The 17369-nt window shown below is 39.2% G+C and overlaps 1 protein-coding gene across 6 annotated transcripts in view; it reads left to right on the forward strand.

Annotated features, from left to right (window-relative positions):
• Nucleotides 1-541: 541 nt before the first annotated feature.
• EPS15L1 (epidermal growth factor receptor pathway substrate 15 like 1) overlaps nt 542-17369 on the forward strand; it is a 42449-nt gene continuing 25621 nt past the window's right edge. For 2 of the 6 annotated variants that reach the window (XM_035348007.1, XM_035348010.1), the window contains exons 1-19: nt 543-698; nt 5532-5573; nt 5795-5884; nt 6250-6297; nt 7004-7099; nt 7707-7769; nt 8644-8769; nt 10104-10163; nt 10497-10733; nt 11294-11451; nt 11901-12057; nt 12813-12875; nt 13354-13439; nt 13847-13919; nt 14450-14611; nt 15456-15653; nt 15824-15988; nt 17005-17131; nt 17252-17302. In XM_035348007.1, coding sequence (XP_035203898.1) covers nt 669-698; nt 5532-5573; nt 5795-5884; nt 6250-6297; nt 7004-7099; nt 7707-7769; nt 8644-8769; nt 10104-10163; nt 10497-10733; nt 11294-11451; nt 11901-12057; nt 12813-12875; nt 13354-13439; nt 13847-13919; nt 14450-14611; nt 15456-15653; nt 15824-15988; nt 17005-17131; nt 17252-17302 — 2032 coding nt within the window. In that variant the 5' untranslated portion in view covers nt 543-668. Of the gene's footprint in view, nt 699-5531; nt 5574-5794; nt 5885-6249; nt 6298-7003; nt 7100-7706; nt 7770-8624; nt 8770-10103; nt 10164-10496; nt 10734-11293; nt 11452-11900; nt 12058-12812; nt 12876-13353; nt 13440-13846; nt 13920-14449; nt 14612-15455; nt 15654-15823; nt 15989-17004; nt 17132-17251; nt 17303-17369 lie in introns of those variants that run through there. The other 4 variants (XM_035348009.1, XM_035348008.1, XM_035348011.1 and 1 more) reach the window with 4 other exon arrangements.

Raw genomic sequence — 17369 nt, forward strand, 5'->3', positions numbered from 1 at the left:
TCTGAGTCCTGCACCTTGTAAGACAACTTGCAATGACCCTCTAAAGAATTTTTATAGACACTGAAAAACTTCACTGCCAGCTTTTAGTTCTTTTCCTCTACCAGTTCCTCTTGGTTTAGCTTTTATATGACTGCAGTGACCTTGCCTTGTTCAAGCTGCTTTTTGATATCTATACTGCCCAGGCAGGGAGCTGTTAACCCTGTTATATTTAATGCTAAATGTTGTATTGGAGACCCGAGGCAGCTTAACCGGGTGAAGTCTATTTCCACAAGGTTTCGTGTAACCAAGTCAAAAGATAGCTGGATGAGCTGCAGCCAAGTTAAAAGGTCGATCAGTACTCAGTACCTGGAACAACGTTCCCTAAGGCAGCTCCTGCCTTCCCTAGCCCTACTTTGTCCCCAACGTAGGTAGGTCACCGCCAGCTTCGCTTGAGGCAGCTGGAGCGGAGCCACGGCGAGGAGCAAACCGACTGCGGGCCTGCACAGCCACCTCAGCGCCCGCTCCTCGGGGCGCGGACGGCTGCCGGAGCCCGATAAGCCGCGGCCCCGCTCCTCGGGGCGGCGACGGAGCAGGCCCCGGAGGCCCGGCGGTGCCTCCCGCCGCCGCTCTCCCCGCCTTCCCCCGCCTTTTCCCCCGCCCCGGCCGCTGCCCGAATCAGCGGGAGGAAGATGGCGGCGCTCATCCCCCTCAGCCAGCAGGTAACCGGCCCGGCCCGGCCCTGCGGCGCCTCAGCCGGGGGGTGCTGAGGGGAGGCGCGGGCCCTCGGGGCCGGCGGCCGGGCGCAGCTTGGGGGGGGGGGAGCGGGGAGCGGGCCCTGCCCGGCGGGGCTCCCTCCTCCGGGCCCGCGGCGGGGAGCAGGCCCCGCTTGTCTCCCCCCCGGGGTCGGGTTGGGGCTGGGCACAGCCCCCCCCGCGGTGCCGGCTGCTGCTGTGGGGGCACAAAAGGCGGCGGCGCCCTCCCCTCATGGAGGCCCCGGGGGGGGTCGGGGCGGGTGGTGCGGGGCAGGGCTGAGGGGGGCTGGGGCCGGCGCCCTGCTTTGCTCCGGGCGCTGACTTGAGGCACGTCGCCCCGTTCGCCTGGTTGTAACGCGGGGTGGTTCCTTCTTCGGCTCCTGGGGTGTCACGACTTGGGGTGTCACGATGTTACCGAATGTTTGGGAGGCGCACGAGGAGTAGCGAGAGGCGCGGGCACACCAAGGAAGGATTCAGGATGAAGGAAGGAGAAGAAGGGGCTCACCCGGCAGCTGCAGGCTTTGGGGGGCCAGGGGAGCACCCCGAGCCTCGGAGCTGGGCCCCAACAAGGGTCGGCCTGCCCCTGTGCTGAGCTGTGCCTCAGCATTTGGGATGCTTGTCCAGAATCCTGTTCTTGTTGTCATTAGGGTTTTTGATTAATTTCTCACCGAAGTAATTTCAGCCTGATCAGTGTGATTGCTGCGTATTCTTTTTTTATGGCACTGTGAAGATACTCAATTTACTTGTTTCCTGTAAAACAATAAAAACAAAATAATCCCTCTAATGCCTTGAAACAAAAACTATTTTATTTCTGCATTGTGTCTAGGCCAGGAAGGCATTCAGAACAACTGCTACTGGTTCAAATTATTCACATATATCTATTTCCATTTAATAATAAACTCTCATTTGTGACATTGAAAATTTCTCAACGAGGCTACGTTATGTTTAGATGACACGTAATTTATAGTGTCTCTTACTAAGAGAGAATACCTCTTTTTAGCTTTGGGGAAGCAGTAAGAGTCCTGATTAACATCTGTTTAATTAAAAGAACATGCTCAGAAACATCTGAGAACATCCATGAACATACAAACTGTTAGCCAAAGTTTTCGAGTCAAGCAATGTGGTGCAAAATATATATAGAGAAAATAAGCCCTGGACATGGAAGAGTTTGTTGTTGTGGAATAGCTGTAGTACGTCAGTAAAAACGCATCAAATATTTATTATACTAGAAATTGTGCTGCTTTGTTGTGCAAATTATAACTGCATCAATGGTATTTTCTCTTGTATAGCTTAACACATTATCTCGAAAAAGGGCCTTCTGCATATATGTGTTATTTCAACGTTATTTAACAACTAGTTCATTGGAAGCGTTGCTTTGAAAAGAATTACTTCTATTTTGAATTGTCAAGAATAATCTAGCTGTAGTTAGGGCAGTAAACAAGGAATTAGTAAAATTCTTTTAATAGCCTCAATTTCATGATTGTTACAAGGATAAACGCTGGTTATAATAAGTGCCAGAAATGCTATTAAGAGAAACGGGACAGGTTACATGCACCATAATGCTGAAGCGTCTTAATTCAGTTATAGTACAAGAATATTGAAATCAACATACTAGGAGTTATAAGCAATGCGCCTAATTCAGGCATGTGAAAGTGTTTGATAATATTTTTTTTTTCACAAATGAATTTAATTATAGCGCTCTTCCTGTCCTATGAAGTTACATTTTTGTGAAGGAAAAATTTGGGTGTCTAACCTACAGTATGCACGATACTTAAATCTCAGCTGTCTTTGTTTAAGCACAAAAAGGGCTGAAGAACAAGTACATAAAATCAGTTCTTGGTGTTAAATATCAATGGGAACCGGCTTTGATGTACCCTTGATAACTTTATTTTCCTGAATATTTGGCCACCTTATCTACAGTCTTTCCACTGTGCAGGCTTGTTTGATTTACAGCCTCTGAAGGTTACAGAGAGTTGCGTTAGAGATATTGGGACAGCGCGGATCATTTCGTAGCTCTGTCTTTTGAGACGGCTCAGGATACTCAGCAAGCAGAGTAAAGGCGAAGGTAGTCTTTCTGGGGCAGCAGCAACCTTCTTTTGGCTTTCATCTCTGTGGGACACCCGTTTTTTCCTCTTTTCAAAGTTCCTTTTCTCATCCACCTTGTGATGTGATGAGCAGCCAAAAGAAAGTTGTGAATCAGGAGGGCAACAAAGAAAAATGGTTCCTCTGGTGCAGGGTCCTTTGTGGCCCAGACGTGACCTCAGCGAAGAGGAGCTGGTTTAGTATCAGTTTATTAATACTACTAAACTAATTAGTTTAGTAATTGCTCTGGTGGCAGCAGCTTACTCCTTCCTGCCTTTTTTCCCAGATCTGTGGTAAGGGACGTGGAGGCGCGTCCGTGTGTGTGCTGCAGGGCGTGTGTACCGGGTCTGTTCTCAGAGATTTTGAACTTCACATTTGCGCAGGAAATCGTTTAGAGGTGAAACACCAAGGCACCATGGTTCCGAGGTGTCTGCTTGGGAGACAGGGCAAAGCGTTGGTCCTCGGTGACGTTTTTGGGAGGATGGAGTAGGCGCAGACACCAGTGTTGTCACACGAGCTGCTGTGTAACAGGTTATATCCGTTAGCTACTCATCAGCTGCGAGCCCTTCAAAACGCGTCTGATTGCCAACGTTAACGTGTTATGTAGGTTCCTTATCAGCTGATGCCATCAAGTCACAGAATAATCTTGAATGATGGTGAGGTAGTCACGCGTGCTGATGGGTGGCTGGGCGGCTATGCTATTTTTATCAGTTGAGCCCATTTTGTCTGGTCTGCTTCGTCACGGAGAAGCAGTCATTTAGGTAAATCGGTCAGAAAGGCTTAGGCTTTGTTAAAATTCTGCACGTAGTGGAGTGTTGGAGTGCTTTCCAGCAGCACTTGGATGCCTTCACAGTGCCGTAGAGGAAACCTCGCAGCATTTAAGCACAACACCCTGGATTCCTGCCGCCTCCGTCAGGTAAGTCAGCTCCGTGTCGTGGCTGACAGCATCATGTGAGGATGGGAAGACGTCTGGTGACGGGGTGAGGTCATTCCATGGGGCTGCTGGAGCGGTTTGCTCTCGATCTTGGTATGAATCCAGTCTCTGCGTGCTCTAGGAAACTCGCCAAATTGGTTAGAGGAGCTTGGAGTTGGTCTCTGGCTAGCTGCTCTGAGCTTTCTGAGAAATAAGGGGTGTATGGCTGGGTGGAAGCTGGCTAAAACACACAGCGGTTTATTGAGAGTTGGACAGACCATTTCCTATTTCCTCCTTTTCTCTGAACGATGTGTTTCCTGCTTTGGACAGGAACGTGGTGCTTAACTATGCCGTTCATTTACAAGCCAGCAGAAAGATGAGTCAGGTTTATGAGTTATGGCCGCAGCTTTCTTCCTCTGAACTGCTTTGCAGCTTCCAGAAGAACAAGAGCATGTCGTGATGTTGGCGAACACAGTGCCTTATTTTGCTGATGGAGTTAAGTGGAGTGCCTTGAAGATGTTTAAGAAAGTCCTCTAAATGTGTGGTCTTGCTAGCCGGGTAGAATACTTGACATTCCAAGTGCTCAGTGTTCACTGGCCTTCGATTAATAGAGGCTGGTTGTTTTGGATAGCTCCTTAAATAAAGATTTGGCATGTTTATTGTAAACTTACAGGAAGGTCCTCTTTGCATCAAATGAAGTTTTATGCTTCTTGTCAGTCTTCGTTTTCTTTTGTCACATTTCCGTCTCCCCATCGGAGTAGGTAGAAAATCCAGAAGTCCCCGTGGGTGACGAGGATGAAGATGGCATTTGGGAGGTGACAGAGTGAGCGTGAAGTCATCATTCGTCAGGTGTCTGACTTATGTCCTGTAGAACATCCCGAGCAGGCTTTGGGGTGTTTCAACATCCCTGAGCCCTGTTTATTGGGTTGCTTTGTCACTGGTTTTCTAAGGCCTCCGACAGCCGTAAGGAGCGACTTGTTTGAGATGGAGGTTGGGCTGTAATTTTTTTTGCTGTTGGCATTGAGGTAGCAGTGTGGAGGTGTGACCTTCGCGTGACGAGAACTTGTGTGGCTAGTGCAGGAGGCAAAGGGGAAGGTGCCTTTGGGGGCTTCTGCTCTTTTGGCATTTCTGCTCTCACTTCCTTGGATTGTCAGCAAGAGGGAAGAGGAATCTGCTTGTTTAATACACGAAGGCAGGGCCGTGTGTTTGCTGCTTTTGTTGTAATGGTCACATCAAGCTGAAATCTTCAAACAGTATTGCCAGGGAATTGCAACATTTGTTAATTAACCATACAATTCATTCTTTTTTTTAACTGTTTTTGTTTAAAATCATGAAAAAAACATAGACACAGGTATATTTTGATGGCAGGGCTGTGTGTGTATAATTGTTTGCTGAAAGTACTCCATAAGTATCTATGTGATGTAGGAGGTCATCAAGTCAGTGTTATGATTAAAAACTCCGCTTTTACTATTAGTAGGTCTCCAGCTGTCACCTTTGCAAATAGTTCAAAGCTGTTCAACACAACCTTGTACCGTGTAGTGTTAAAAGTGTGAGTGTAATTATGAATGTTGGTGAATGGGAAGGTGATGAGTCTGTTGGCTGCAAGTCTGGGGGGATCACTACTTTCCACATTTTGTTCCAAACTTGGTAATTGAAACATGAGCAAATTAACTTTTTTTAAAAAAAATCTTTAATAGAAGTAATACACAAAGTAGTATGTGCTGTTTTTTTTCTTTCACTTGCTAAAGGTAGGCTATTTGTGATTGCAATTCATTCTTCATTTTCTTCTCTCTCCTATTTTTCAGTTTTCAACTGGAAATCCATTATATGAAACTTACTACAAACAGGTAGGTTTTAAAAAAGATTAAAAAAGAAAGTACGATTTCCTTTACCCAAGATTTCCCTCTCTTCTCTTCCCCTTTTCCCATGCTAAACTTCTGTAAATTCTCTCTGCTGAGTGGTAGCCACATGCATGTATAACTTTTGAATTAGAGATAAGAGATTTCATTTCTCATCTCTCCTTTCATGGCAGACATGCTTCCCTTGAATGCCAATTTTTGTCTTTCAGGTAGATCCAGCATATACGGGGAGAGTTGGGGCAAGTGAAGCGGCGTTGTTCCTTAAAAAGTCTGGTCTCTCTGATATTATCCTTGGGAAAGTAAGTTGAAGGAATTAGACAATGTTGTGCAGTAATTATCTGTGCGTTTGTTTAACTGCAGCTAAGATTAAGCAGAAGGGGGTTGTAGACGGGAATGCGGTGGAATGTAAACCAAATCCTTTGAACATTTTGTTAGTCAGAGACTGGTAATAGCTCCAAGGTCTTGGTCTGAGTTTTGTTGGATGCAGCAAGGAGAAATTGTCTTTTGTGTAACATTTTTGTTGTTAACCTGAGAATTTAATAACATTATATTTCATAACTTAAAAGCTGCAATGAACAGTTCAAGAAGACATTCAGTATGAAGTGTTGAGCTGAATTAAATTTTATTTTAAAGTTACAATGGCTTTTATTTTGTATCTCCACAGATATGGGATTTGGCTGACCCAGAAGGGAAAGGGTACTTGGATAAACAGGTAAATAAAATGTGCCTGTAAACTTCTTACGTTACCTTTCACAGTTGAACCTTGATTCAAGAAAGTCCTGACATCCCTAATAATTATTCTTAGCTTTTTTTTTTTTTTTTTGGTAAGTTTTCATTTACAAGATCTATTTTGTTTTTATTTTTTTCCTAGTGCTGCTCGTATCCAAGTGCATTAACTCAGTGAGGGTGCTGGAGAACTTTTGTTCTCATTTTCTTTTCCTCTTGTTTTGTAAATAATCACTGTGCGTGATACAGATACATAGTCACTGAAGCCACTGAAACTGACAAATACCAACCATGACTTTAGGACCTGTTTTAGAAATCTTTCTTGCATGGAAGAACATAACTGGCATTATTAAAAATGGCTTGGAGTATAAATTCTCTGTAAACATGCAGATATGGAGCATTGTTCGTTTGTTTTCTGAATATTATCAATTCTTAAGAAACAAATGTTAAAAATAGTTGTGGAACAAACCTTCTTGAGCACTAGTTTTTTTCTCCCTTTTCCATGTTTTTGTAAAGTCTTTCTTGAATCATCTTTAAAAGCGGTGAGGTAGTTGGTGCTGTGCATTTAACTGAGTGGGGCTCTGCGTCTGTTATTTCCATACTTAGGGGAACATGTACGCTGTTAATATATGTATTGGAGAGGGTGACTTAAACTGCTTGCTTATTTTAATAGAAGGCACTATTGTTTGTAGGGTTTCTATGTCGCGTTGCGCCTTGTAGCATGTGCACAGAATGGCCATGATGTTAACCTGAGCAATCTGAACTTGACTGTGCCACCTCCTAAATTTGTAAGTAATATGTACATGAATGTATGTATGTATTATATGAGAGCTAAATCTTCAGCTGAAATACTGGAATCATCTGTCTCATAAATGTCATGGTTCTGAGACTTCAGGTTGCTGTCAGACTGTTCCGTAAGATAGCTGCAGTCATGTCTGCAACTGTCCTGTCTTCCTGAGTAATATGTTCCAGCCCCTTCCTGGACTCCAAAATCAGTGTGAGTTTAACTCGTTCAGGAAGCTGATGTGGTTAAAACCTAAATTAATGAAAATATATATATAAAGATAATTAAAAAAATATTATTTTGGGACTGGATCAACAGTGAAGGGCATGACTGCAGCTTTGCCTACATAAGCTGATGTGGAATCGTACCTTAGCTTGTCGTAGTTCTGGGGCTGGGGACCTAGTGAGCGGTGTCCTCATCCAAGTACTGTAACAGTACAAGTTAGTATGGCATACTTTTTTATTTGGAAATATGTACAGCTTTTTTTTTTTCTTTTTTTTTTTTTCCAGTGTAGTTAAGCTTCATGCCTGTAACCATCTCTTAAAGCATTTAGTAAGGATTAGAGACAAATGTGTGCATGTCTTTGTATAAAACTAAATCTTTCATTTTAGCATGACACTAGCAGTCCCTTGCTGATCACACCACCTTCAACAGAGACTCACTGGGCTGTTAGGGTAAGTGTAAAAGACAACACATTCCATCCATTCTTTAAAAGTAAATATTTTCTTTGTCTGTAATTTTTGCAGTGAGACAATTGTGTATCAAATATATTTCCCACTTCAAAAGTCCTTCCTTTGCAGTCCTTCCTTCCCAGTGCACAATAGAGAATATTGAGCTGCAGTTTTATGCTTGAAATAAGTATTAAACAAACCTTTGGCAACCCCTGGTGTGATGTTGTTAAGACACAATGAATTTTAATCTTCTGCCTACGTTTCTTTCAGAATCCTATTAGTAGGCACTTTCCTGTTTGTATAAGGAACCCAACTGAGAATAGTGAAGCATTTCATGAAATCCATCCTGAAGTATTAATTTAAAGCTTGAGTTCATATGTTCTAATACAGCATTCAGTGATATACACGATATATATCACTGGAATAAAGTAACTTTTGATACATACATTGGAATATTTGTATTTAGGTACTTTTCAGATTCAAACGTTTTCCAAAATAGCTTCTAACGTTGATCTTTTACTTGCATGTTGTACTATGAAATGGGAAACAAATTATTTGGAATGAGTAATATCTAGTTTAAAATCTTGTCAGGAGTGTTTTAATCAGATTGTGTTGTCCTTTCAGAACACTACAGAAATGTATCTTACATGTTGCACGTTAAAATCTCTTAGGTATCATAACTTTAGCCTTGAAACTAAGCTCCTAAATCTAGTTCCATGGATTTTACATTTAAATACTGCATGGTGGCACTTGCAAGAAAGCTTGGAAATTTAGAATAAATGCATTACTGACCAGTCTTAATTTCTTGCAAGATCTCATTTTCAACACTCACACAGGCACACTTTTTTACTTATTCAGGCTATTTCTTACCAACTAGGTGGAAGAAAAAGCAAAGTTTGATGGTATTTTTGAAAGCCTTTTGCCAGTAAATGGTTTACTTTCAGGAGACAAAGTAAAACCAGTACTGATGAATTCAAAGCTACCTCTTGATATCCTGGGAAGGGTAAGTATGCTGTTTAGATGGAGCTATTCTCTGTTAAGCTTTTAGTTGCAGTGTTAAATATTTAAGTGTAACTTATCAACATAGATCATGTTTTGGCTGAGATTTTACATCAAGTGCTTGCTATAAAGCTAGAACGTTAAGTAGGGTCTGAAGTCATCCACTTAGAAGTAAAAATAATAATAGTAATTTGGGCCCTAATGTAGATTGGCTTCGTTATCTCCGTGTTCAGTTTAAGAGCTGGAAATTTTGATTGAGATTGTATTAAAAACAAAAAACACACAACAACAACAGAAAGCTTTCCTAAACCGTAATAGCTTTAATAACATTGTATTCCACTGTTTTGTCACTTTTCCAAGTGCAAGTTATTAGACATACCATTAAATCTATCCACTGTTTGTATAAGAGAGCACTTTAAAACATCCTGGTTTATTGTAGCTGTCAAATTGTCAAGTATTTTTTCACGTATATTTATAAATACTTCTAAGATCTGAGTTTAGCACATCCATTGTATACTTGCAAGGGAAGCAAACCTTCAAGTATTTTCCTACTTGAATTTAAAATGTGTTCCTTTTACTGTCTGCATGTTGATATGATTGAGAATTAATACATTCTATGGAAGAGCTGTATCTGCATTATGATATGCTTTCATGTATTTAAGAAGAACTCTTTCTATATATTATCTGTAAAATTTAAGTCTGACTTGTTTTAATTCTACACCTGAATATTGTGAAGCACTCAGTCTTGAAGGTCTTCATATTTTCTCATGTTATTTTCATGATCAAAACGCAGGAAGCTTGTTCCTGTTCAAGAAGAGTTTGTTCACAAGATAGGAGATTGAAGAAATGGGCAAAGTAATTCTGAGAAGTGGATGTATTTTTTGACTAAAAAAAAAGAAAACTAGAAATCTTGGAATGCAATGCAAATTAGAAATATATTGATTTTTCTAAAATATCTTAACTTTCTTGTAAAACAACTTGGGATAATCTGCTAGCACACACTGTCTGGAGAATTCCAAAAGCCACCTCTGGATGTTTTTAGTCAGCTTGTTGAATCCTTAATTGCAATACAGAATGATGGAAAACCTGCCTCTCTTGCATGCAGAATTTGTTAGAACCATTGTTTCCACAAAATACTTGATTCATGTTGCCAGAAAACTCTAAATCCAGTCAGTTTCACGAGAGAATGCTTAGCTACGTCTAATATAACTGATATGATTTCCACAAAAAATCTGTTAGGAGCTGTTAGAGAGCATGCTTAATACAATGACAATTATCATGAAAAGCACAGAATGTAACTTGTTCTCAAAGTCACTGTTTTTATCATAATTGTTGTAGGTCTGGGATCTCAGTGATATTGATAAAGATGGTCACCTGGACAAAGACGAATTTGCTGTGGTAGGTTGCTTTAAGTTCTCAGTTGACAGTGTGTCTGCTGGAGCAAGTCGTTCTCAGTTGTCTTTTGAGCTTTGCAGGTTTCTCTCCTGCAGTCTGCTTTAAGGTCTAAATCATTCACATGCAGTTACGACCTTTTTCAAAACCATACTGATGCATGGTTGTGTCATCAAGATTAAACTTTTCGGAATAACGTTCAGAATGATGCTCTGCTCTGGCTTATGTCGCTAATCTTACTGTCTTTTGCTTTACTAATATGTAAATGACTGATGCTGGAAAATCTTGCTTTGTCTTCTTATTGTTGACATGTAATATCTGATCTCTTTGCCTTTGCAGGCCATGCATTTGGTTTATAGAGCTCTTGAGAAAGAGCCAGTTCCTTCGCTGTTACCCCCTTCTCTCATACCACCTTCTAAAAGAAAGAAGACGCCCGTCTTTCCTGGTGCAGTTCCTGTTCTCCCTGCAAGTCCTCCACCAAAAGATAGCCTGCGTTCCACTCCATCTCACGGTAGTGTAAACAGCCTGAACAGCACAGGGAGTTTGTCTCCTAAGCACAGCATCAAACAAGCACAGGTACGAATAAAATTTCTTTTTGGTCTCTTCCTGGTGTAAGCATTTTTTCTGAAAATGTTTGTTGTTTGGAGGATTTGAGCAGAGAGAATGGCGTAGGAATGGAGAAGAATATGTGAATTTTAGTCACTATGACCATGAGGTGTAGCAAATTTTAAGGAGAATTTCCATTTTCCATGGAAAGGTTTTATTCATATATCTGCTTTAATACCAAGGAATTAATTAATCTGCCTTACAAAACTCCTGTGTAGAGCTTTGTTATTAGCTTGGGGACTTAGTATACCTAGTTGGGTCTGTATTACCAAAGAACTAGTGTTTATCAGCTGATTAATTTATTAAAATTTATTTTGTATTTATCATAATATGAATTTATTAAAATTCATAATTCAGATAAAAAGTGTTTGGCTAAAACATCCATGGAAAAGGGGAAATACCTGTTTACCAGATTTGATTGTATGAGATGTGCTCAGAAAATCCAAATCTGACGAAAACTATATATACTCAGTGCCTCGGTAAAGGTGATTTATCTTCTTTTGACTGAAATATAAAACTTTGTTTTACAGCCATCTGTGAATTGGGTAGTACCGATGTCTGAGAAAGTGCGATATGATGACATTTTCTTAAAAACAGACACAGACATGGATGGTTTTGTGAGTGGCCAAGAAGTAAAGGACATCTTTATGCATTCAGGTCTATCTCAGACTCTCCTAGCACATATATGGTAAGAATTCCCTAGTAGCTGTATTTTTGCAATTCACTAAGGCAGTTCATCCATCCAGAATTGTAATTCTAGCACTAAAACAAAACAAAAAAGCCCATCACCCTCCTTCACTTGTCTTGTTGCAGTATTACAACATGTGGGCTATATGAAAAACAAGGGAGAAATAAATTCTCACATTGCTTTCTTGAAAGTGGGGTAAAGGTATAGGTCACACTGTGAATTCTGGTTGTTTTTTTGTAGTTCTAGTGCTATTAAGAACTTTCTCATAGTAATGCTGTTCTGTTCAGCTAAGTCTAATAGTGCTGCTCTGTTCATGGATTTTTTTCACTAGAATAAGCAAGCTCTGATAAGGCTGAATCAAAATAAAATTACGTATATATTTGTATTTCAGACTTCTTGGTTAGGAAGTATGCTTCCCGTGTTTATAAGTATGATCTATTTTTTACCAGGGCTTTGGCAGATACAAGACAGATAGGAAAGCTAAGCAAAGATCAGTTTGCACTAGCAATGTATCTCATTCAACAGAAGGTCAGTAAAGGGATTGATCCTCCACAAGTGTTGTCCCCAGATATGATCCCTCCCACAGAGAGGAACACGCCTATACAGGTAAGTCACTGCTTATTTGTAGATACACTGAGCTTATGTGCCTTAACAGTAGTGGACTTTGAGTATTAGCTTCGTAGTATGTTTGTTTTGCAATATTATGGTAAAGAATTGCCTTTTTTCTTATTTCCTTGTACAGAGTTTTCTTTCATGTTTCAAACTATACATAAATTTTTGACAAGACAGTAAATAAAGAACAATACAGTAGCATATTTTATAAATAAAGCAGTAATAACTCTGAGAAAAGCCTAGCTTGAAAAATACTTCTTTGTCTCAAAGAAGTTTTTGTAAACTTTAGAGAATGGTTAAAAGATGTCTTAGTAGCCTGACCCTGGCTGTGGTCAGCACTACATTCCTCCTATGAAAATGTAAAACTCTTTTAATGGGAAACTGAAGGGTGATGACTTAGTTTCTGGTATCTGGTGTTTGACTCATCCCTTTTCCCATGACAGTCCATAGCCCTGTATCCATCACTGTTAACTGCATATTACTGGTCATAAGAGCATCTAATCTCTTACTGGATCCTGCTGTGTTCCATTCCTCAATAGTGTTTCACTGTATTTCTGAAACTTAAATTAATGAACGCTTCTGTTATGTCAATGCATTCACCTTTTCTGTAAATTAAGTAGTATTTCCCTTTACTTTTTTTTTGTTTGTTTACTTTCCCTAAGCAGAAAGCCTTTGAGCCTCTGAGTGTATTTTTGTTGTTGCTATTGCTCTGGTCCTTTTAAGCTTTTTCCTGTATCCTTTTTCTATAGACTCTGTCAGGTTACTTGACCCCTGTAGGAACTGAGATCTCAGCACTAACAGAAATGCGCCGTGTGAGTAATTGTAATGTTGCAACGTTGTTCATGTACTTGTAACTTCAAAAAAGTTTTTATTTCTACACCTTCTGCTCTTGCTTTGCACTTTCTGTACTTTCCTCCTTTTACTATGCTATTTAAATATGGTAAGTCTCCTGATTTATCATACTCGCAGTGAGTTCCATCTTGTAGTTTTTGTTTATTTACAGGGACTTTTCAAAGGATTAGAAATCCTTTTCAAAATAATGTCAGATTTTGTACCAAATACTGAGATCCTTTCTTAATAACTTGACAACATTTTTCCCTTAAAAGGCAAGGGAGATTCACAGGGAGAATTGTGTGGCATACTCAGTGGTTATTGTGTAGTAGTATTTTGATATCTTCCACATGATTTTGCAATTGCGTATCATGATTGTGTTTCACCTTTGTCTTCAGCCTTTGTAAAGTAAGTTCTGTTCTGACTCTGCCTTCTAACAGACTATTTTATTCTTAATAGGATAGTTCAAGTTCTGTTGGATCAGGAGAATTTACAGGGGTGAAGGAACTGGATGATATTAGTCAAGAAATTGCACAGCTGCAGAGGTAATAGTTGTGGACAATTAACAAAATCTTGGAGTAGGAGAACCAATTAAGTATATACTACTCATGTCTGTTACTTCTCTTTTAATTATGTTACTTTTAATCAGTTTGTTACTGCTTGTCATTGAAGTCGTTGGTAAATCTCCCAACAATACCACACAATTAGCCAATTTTGCAAATGCAGCCTGGAGTCTAGCAGGTGATTTCAGAAGATTAATTATAGAATTTTTCTTATTTTGTAAGAATAATTGATATGTACACACCTTTACTCTTGAAAGAATGTATCGGAATGAGGGCTGGCATTTTTGTTTCTGTGGTATTTCCAAAATAATATTTAATTGATTCTTGCATGTATGTTTGTGTTGTATTATTTAACCAGTCATGAAAATGTTTGCTTGTTTATCTTACAGAGAGAAATATTCTCTAGAGCAGGACATTAGGGAAAAGGAAGAATCAATCAGACAGAAAACCAATGAAGTTCAGGTAAAAACTCCTCTGCTTGTAATTACTAGTTTTTATTGTAATCTAAAATAATATAGGGGTCATAAAGCATTCTTTCTTCTGTTTTATGTTGTTTCTGGGCAAGTCTCCTCCCTTGTGTGGGATTTTCCTCTAACTTACAAAAGGTGTTTATTTTCCTGTTCTCCATCAGAAATACTTTCTTTTGATGCTGGTTAATACAAGTAGAGGATGTTACATGTGTGGTTTTAAATATTTGTTTATTAGTGCTTGACTGGCACTGTAATTTATGAAATCATTATTCAAAATGGATTGTTTTTTATAGCAAGGGTAAGTCAATTCCATGTGTTCTGCATCACAGTCTCTTTCCATTTTGTGGGCACTGATTTGTACGATATCTTATACAAGTTCCTGCTGAAACAAAGCATGCACATGCAGGAAATAGTCTATATGACATAGAAAAGCTTGTGGAGTGTGCCAACCTGTTTTTCTATGATTGATCATTCCCATAAGACAAAAGCTAAATGCAAGTTAAACTGTGGAATTTTCCTCAGGAACTGCAAAACGATTTAGATAGGGAGACAAGTAACTTGCAAGAGCTGGAGGCTCAAAAACAAGATGCCCAAGACCGCCTGGATGAAATGGACCAGCAGAAAGCCAAACTGAAAGATATGCTGAATGATGTAAGGCAGAAATGCCAGGAAGAAACACAGGTGGTGAGTGTATGCTAATCCTTGAGGTGCTCAAGTATATCACATCTTTTGTTGAAGGAAATACCATTTATTTCATAAATAAGCTTGATTTATTTATTCTTTTTTTTAAACCATAAATAGCAATTTCCACACAAATGCAGAGGTCCAAGAAAGGATTGTGCTAGCCTGAATGCCTTTCATAAGATTATAAATGTGGGGTTGAACTAGATGATCTCCAGAGGTCCCTTCCTACGTAAATTACTGCTGTTCTGTAATTATATGAAATATTTATTCAGCCACTTAGAATAGTTGAGAAGCATTACCTCTGACCCATGAGACAGCCCGTGGGCAGCAGTGCATATTTTTTACTGTGAACCTCATGTCAGTATTCTGAGTTAAAGTTAGGTTTTCAGGGGGTACAACTGTCAGTGTAGTTAGCGTGTTATGTTCATGTAGAAACTCAGTGTCTAAAGTAATGCAAGAAAGTGGAGCGGAGTCCTGTGCAATGGTATAAATGTAACTCTTATCAGAGTTAAAAAAATTAGCTGTGTAATACCTGATAATATTTGAATGGAAAAGGATCCAAGTTCTGAAAACTACAGTGTAACTATTTAAGAAACACTTTGATTACCTTTATAATTAGTGTGGTATTTTTTGTCGTTTAAGATACTAATATTTCTTAGTTTTATTGCACATCCTCCCTGCTTTTACCAAAGATTTTGTGTGATATAATAAGAGGTATGCAGTTCTTCAAATGACATTTTTCATCTTCTGTAGCAGTTGATAGCTTTGTATTATTTATAAATTCATAACGTGCTAAGGTACATTTACTTGAAATTTCTTTGATTTTTGTAATGTTTTGTTTCAGATTTCATCACTGAAAATGCAGATTCAATCTCAGGAATCAGACTTAAAATCACAGGAAGATGATCTTAATAGAGCAAAAGCAGAGCTGAATCGCCTCCAGCAAGAAGAGACTCAACTAGAGCAGAGTATCCAGGCTGGAAAAGTGCAGCTTGAAACAATAATCAAATCTTTAAAATCAACACAGGAAGAAATAAACCAGGTATTCATTGTAGTTTGTATGACATCACCTTTGCTTTCTTGAATGCTAAAAGTTGAACGTCAACTAGAAAGATGTCTTTACAGAAGAGGAAAAAAATACTGGTGCATGAATTAAGCCTTTCTGACTGGTTATTGAATGAGTAACATACTGAAATATTTTCTACCGCTTAGGCAAGAAGTAAACTTTCTCAGCTTCAAGAAAGTCATCAAGAAGTCAATAAGAGTATAGAAGAATATAATGAAGCTCTCAATGGGATTCATGGTGGTAGCCTGACAAATTTAGCAGACATAAGCGAAGGCCTTGGGCAGACAGAAAGAAGCAATTATGGAACTATGGTAAAACTTTTATACTGTTATTTTGAGTATTTTACAATTTGTAACTTAATCTAAAATCATTAAGATGTTTGTTTAGTTGACTTTTGGGATGTTAGCAAATACCATGATTCCTACAAGGTAGAAATCTCCAGCGCAAGGCAAAAATTTTAATGCTGGTGGTGAAAACAATTTTTTAACATCATATATATTTATAGTGTATTAATAAGTATTCAAAAGGCATGTTGTGTTTGTGCCCTGCGCTTTCTCTGTAAAAACATAATGCACAAAAAAAAAGATTGTGGATTAAGAACAGCAATGCATAGAGATAAATGGTTTTAAGGGTCAATTTAGTGCTTCGTTTTTGTGCTTGCATGACTAATTTTATGCTTAATTTCCAGTGGAAAATTTCAGAATGTTTCTCTTATTTATAAAACCTAAGTATCATTGGTAGAAAACTCTGGCATATGTTCATAGTAAATTTTTAAAATGTTGTGTCCCTTTCCTGTTTCTTAGTACTTTCTTCCTCTTCCTCCTTTTTTTTCTTTCCTCTTCTGTTTTGAGAAGTCTTAATTAAGATTTCTTCATTTGCATCCTGTAAAGGGATTACAGAAAACCGATATCTTTCTAGTGTTGGAGGCAGTATCAGTGGGATAGTATGAGGTATTTCTTAGAGGTGAAAAGCTCCAGTTGCCAATGGAACTCTGTTATACAGGTGCTATATGCACATATGGCTACTGTGGCACAGACTGGGCAATGAAGAGGTTTTTTATAATTTGAGAAAGGTGTAGGTTGGCCTCTACTGGCAACCTCTTTATTGTCCACAATACAAATTTGTTTCTGCTGTGTATTTACTTCTGCTTAGAAGCCACTTATTCAGAAAGCTCTTTAGGAAGTTAATTTTATTCAGAAAGTTCTTTAGGAAGTCACTTTTAGGATCTTTAAACAGGAACCAAGATACCATAGAATTTCTGCTAAATGGGTAGCTGAACATTTTAATAATGATGAGTTGCTGTAATGTTTCTTCTCTTAATTTTTAGGATGACCCATTTAAGAATAAAGCCTTGATGTTTACAAATAACACACAAGAATTGCATACAGACCCATTCCAGTCAGAAGATCCTTTCAAATCTGATCCATTTAAGGGAGCAGACCCTTTCAAAGGCAGTAAGTGACCAATGGCTTACCTGAGACCTTGAAGATTAATTGTTGAGTAAATTACATTTTCAAACTTCTATCATCTTGCTAAATAATGGATAAAACAAACTATTTTTCTATTCTGCATAGGTGACCCATTCCAGCATGATCCCTTTGCAGAACAACCACCTGCTCCAGCAGGTAATAGCCCTTACGATAACAGGACTGATGAGATAAACAATTTGTAGCCAAATGCAAAGATGGATTG

Source organism: Oxyura jamaicensis, chromosome 28 (assembly GCF_011077185.1).
Source record: "Oxyura jamaicensis isolate SHBP4307 breed ruddy duck chromosome 28, BPBGC_Ojam_1.0, whole genome shotgun sequence".
In the NCBI taxonomy this organism is placed as follows: Eukaryota; Metazoa; Chordata; class Aves; order Anseriformes; family Anatidae; genus Oxyura; species Oxyura jamaicensis.